At 56.5% G+C, this 3,888-nt stretch overlaps 1 protein-coding gene across 1 annotated transcript in view; it reads right to left on the bottom strand.

Annotated features, from left to right (window-relative positions):
* LOC116555396 (mesoderm induction early response protein 2-like) overlaps nucleotides 1–2,873 on the bottom strand; it is an 8,021-nt gene extending 5,148 nt beyond the window's left edge. Inside the window, exons 1-2 of the mRNA XM_032283903.1 lie at nucleotides 1,770–2,873; nucleotides 1,225–1,367 (exon numbers count right to left, since the gene is read on the bottom strand). Coding sequence (XP_032139794.1) covers nucleotides 1,225–1,367; nucleotides 1,770–1,953 — 327 coding nt within the window. The 5' untranslated portion in view covers nucleotides 1,954–2,873. The remainder of the gene's footprint in view (nucleotides 1–1,224; nucleotides 1,368–1,769) is intronic.
* Between the last annotated feature and the right edge of the window lie 1,015 nt (nucleotides 2,874–3,888).

Genomic DNA, 3,888 nt, shown 5'->3' with positions numbered 1-3,888 from the left:
TTTTTTTTTTTTTTTTTTTTTTTGAGACAGAGTCTCACTCTGTCACCAGGCGCCAAGCTGGAGTGCGGTGGCACAATTTCGGCTCACTGCAACTTCTGCCTCCCGGGCTCAAGCAATTCTCCTGCCTCAGCCTCCCGAGCAGCTGGGACTACAGGCACGCGCCACCACGCCTAACTAATTTTTGTATTTTTAGTAGAGACTGGGTTTCACCATGTTGGCCAGGATGGTCTCGATCTCTTGAGCGCGTGATCTGCCCGCCTCGGCCTCCCAAAGTGCTGGGATTACAGGCTTGAGCCACCGTGCCTGGCCTTATATTTATTTTTTGAGATGGAGTCTCACTCTGTTATCCAGGCTGGTGTGCAATGGTGCAATCTTGGCTCACTGCAACCTCCGCCTCCCGGGTTCAAACAATTCTCCTGCCTCAGCCTCCCAGGTAGCTGGGATTACAGGTGTGTGCCACCATGCCTTGCGAATTTTTTTTGGCATTTTTAGTAGAGATGGGGTTTCACCATGTTGGTCACGCTGGTCTCGAACTCTTGACCTCAGGTGATCTGCCTGCCTCGGCCTCCCAAAGTGCTGGGATTACAGGTGTGAGCCAACACGCCCGGCCAAAACTCTCAGTAATTTTTTTTCCCCAGTCTACAGTGCCTCGGAACGCTGAATAATTTTTTTTTTTGAGACAGAGTTTCGCTGTTGTTGCCCAGACTGGAGTGCAATGGCACAATCTCAGCTCACCGCAACCTCTGCCTCCTGGGTTCAAGCAATTCTCCTGCCTCAGCCTCCCGAGTAGCTGGGATTACAGGCACGCACCATCATGCCCAGCTAATTTTTGTATTTTTAGTAGAGACGAGGTTTCACCTTGTTGACCAGGATGGTCTCGATCTCTTGACCTCGTGATTCACCCGCCTCGGCCTCCCAAAGTGCTGGGATTATAGGCGTGAGCCACCGCGCCCAGCCAGCTCAATAATTTTTAAGAGTACAAATTGGGTTCTGAGACCAGAGGGTTTGAGAGCAGCTGGCTTAATGCCCGGCCACCGTGCTGCTCAGAGAGCCCCATGTTAGACCCGGTCACCACTGAATTCAGCTCCTAGGATGGTGCCTGGCACTTTGCAGAAAGATGTACAATTTAGCACTTGCCAACATGAATCCGACTGCACAGAAACTGTGAGGCTGACCCCAGAGGGCTCCACCCAACACGGGGGCGGGATCACCTCGGCCGAGTACCTGGGAGATGAAGTCCTTCTCCAGCTCCTCCTTGGGCTTGTCTGAGCACCTCGAAGGCTCCTCGCACTCCCCCTCAACACTGTAGTTCTGTGACCGGATCTCCACGAGGTTGAAACGATGGTCTCCAGAGCCCACGGACACCGCTGGGGAGAAGACGGCAGTGCAGGTGAGCGCCTTGCCCGTCTGTCCCAACCACCCTGCAGAGACTGGGGACACCTGGGGCAGGAGAAGCCCTAGGGACTCACCCCTCTGCACTGCAGGGCCAGCCTCCCACTTGGGTACCCGCCGGGACACCCCACAACTCAAACACGCCACAACAGCTGGTGAGCTGCACACACTAAGTCCAAGGGTTTTTTTAAGTGGGGGGTGTCTTTCTGAGGGACCGCTTGTCTTCCTGAACAGGGAAGTCTGTGAGGATTTGGAGACCGTGGACTAGAAGGAGCCAGACACCCATCTCGTTAGGGTGGGGGGAGCAGCAGGACTCATCAGAGCTGGGTGCATGCCGGGCTCCATGGCTCCTGAAACGGGTGATGCCAAACGCTCACCTGCGTGGGTCAGCACAGCATCAAGAACCATGCAGGGGCAGTGCCAGTGGGACCTGGACAACGCCAGTCCCTCACGCTCTGCCTGCAGGGCCACAGGAAGCCGCCATGTGACACACATGGCCCAACAGATGGCGGCTGTCATCAGACCCTGGGTTTCCCCAAAATAACTGGGGTGTGTCACCATTTCTCTCCACGTTTAGTCTCCAATTAGTCAGACTTTAAAACAAACAAAAGGAAATAGCCAGGGTTCAATCAATCCAGACAGGGAGCAGTATAGCCCAAGGCTGGGAGCCCAAGGCTGGGGGCCCAAGGGCTGGGGGTCCAGGGCAGGAAGCCTCTAGGAGGGCAGCCATAGGGCCTGCGTGGCTGGACACACAGGGGCGCACCACGCACAGAACAGGCAGCTGCGGGATGTGGAAGACCCCTGGTGGCAGGCACCTCACTAGAGAGAGGGAATGACCTGGAGCTGCCTGGGTGCGCCTGGACCCTCGATGACCACGGCATCCCTGGAGGAGCCATGTAGGGAAAATAGGGACGGCAATGCCTTCTTTGGAGACTGGGGTGTGGACGAGTTTTACGCCGTGAAGACATGCAGCCCTACACCTGGCCCATGGGAGTGCTGCAAGGGGAAGAAGGAACAGTCACCGAGACACTTGCCCACCCACACTCCGCCCTGTGGGCCCAGAACAGGTGGCCAGCAGGTGGCCTGGGACCTCGATGCCCCTCGGGCAAGCAGCATCGGCACAGGGAGGTGCAGGGAACCAGGGTCTGCCTGTCTCCCCTGCTCCACTTTCTCCAGTCCGCATCCCTCAGCAAGCCCCCCGTCCCAGCACCCCAGCAAGATGAGGTGGCCCTCAGCTTGGTGCAGGCCTGTGCCGGGTCCTCTGCTGGGGGTCCGGGCTCTGAGGACGGTCTTGGGTGGCTTGGGCTCCCTGCCTCTGCTAGAGAACAGGAAGACGGAGTCCTGTCCATGCTCCCCACAGCTCCATCTGGGCGGGTGGGAGCTAGAACACCCTGGAGTCTGGAAGCCAGTGTGCTGGTCACGGCTTTGCCAGGCCCGGCGGGCATTCTGTCTCTCACAGCCACAAAGGGCTTGGCAGACCTGGGTAGAGGGGGGAGGGAGGAAGGTACCTGCTGTTGTCTGCAAGCCAGGCTCCCCAGGGCACAGGCTGTGTGCAAGGCAGGAGGCCATGCGAGGGCTCTGCCTCCCCAGCGAGGAGGCCTACGGAGGAAGAGAAGCAGGGTTAGCTCGGCTGGTCCAAGTCCTGCTGCTGGACATCACAGGGTGGCAGCCAAGAGCAAGCACTGGTCAGAGCCCGTTCGGTGAGCAGGGAAGGGGCTTTGTCTCCGCCTCTGAGGGCTGGAGGGCATTGGGTGCAGCACACGCCACTAGTGCTGCCTCCCACCCAGGATGGTTTGCAGGGTGAAGGCTGTTTTGCCCCAGGCAGGACATGCATTGTGTGACACTGAAAACTGCCCACAAACAGGCCTCTGTCTGACCCATGCTGCAACCGGACGAAGCTCAAGAACAGCATGCGCTGGGGGGGAAGCCAGACACCAACGGCCACAGCGGAAGGTCCACCGACACAGAATGTCCAGAACAGACCAATCCACAGACAGAAAGGGGCTCGTGGGGGCCAGGAGCCAGGGAAAGGGATGGTGGGAGAGTGACTGCTAATGGGGATGACAGAACGTTTTAGATTAGAGTCAAAAGCTGCATGACCGTGGATACATTAAAAATCAATGAATTACAAACTTTAAAGCAGGTGTATTTTATGTTTTACAAATTACATCAATTTTTTTTTATAAAAAGGCCAAGAAAACCATAAGTTATCATTATTACAATGTTCAATCTCTCTCTCTCTCTCTCTCCCTCTCTCTCTTTCTTTTTGAGACAGAGCCTTGCTCTGTCACCCAGGCCGGAGTGCAGTGGCACAATCTCGGCTCACTGCAACCTCTGGTCCCAGGTTCAAGTGATTCCCCTGCCTCAGCCTCCCGAGTAGCTGGGACTACAGGTGTGCACCACCACGCCCAGGTAATTTCCGTATTTTCAGTAGAGACGGAGTTTTACCAAGTTGTCCCAGGCTGGTCTCGAACTGTTGACCTCAAGTGATCCGCC

The sequence above is a fragment of the Sapajus apella genome, unplaced genomic scaffold (genome assembly GCF_009761245.1).
Source record: "Sapajus apella isolate SASKATOON/1434 unplaced genomic scaffold, GSC_monkey_1.0 scaffold15, whole genome shotgun sequence".
In the NCBI taxonomy this organism is placed as follows: domain Eukaryota; kingdom Metazoa; phylum Chordata; class Mammalia; order Primates; family Cebidae; genus Sapajus; species Sapajus apella.
Note: the sequence above shows the minus strand (reverse complement) of the source record. Positions and strands in the feature narration are given on the sequence as shown.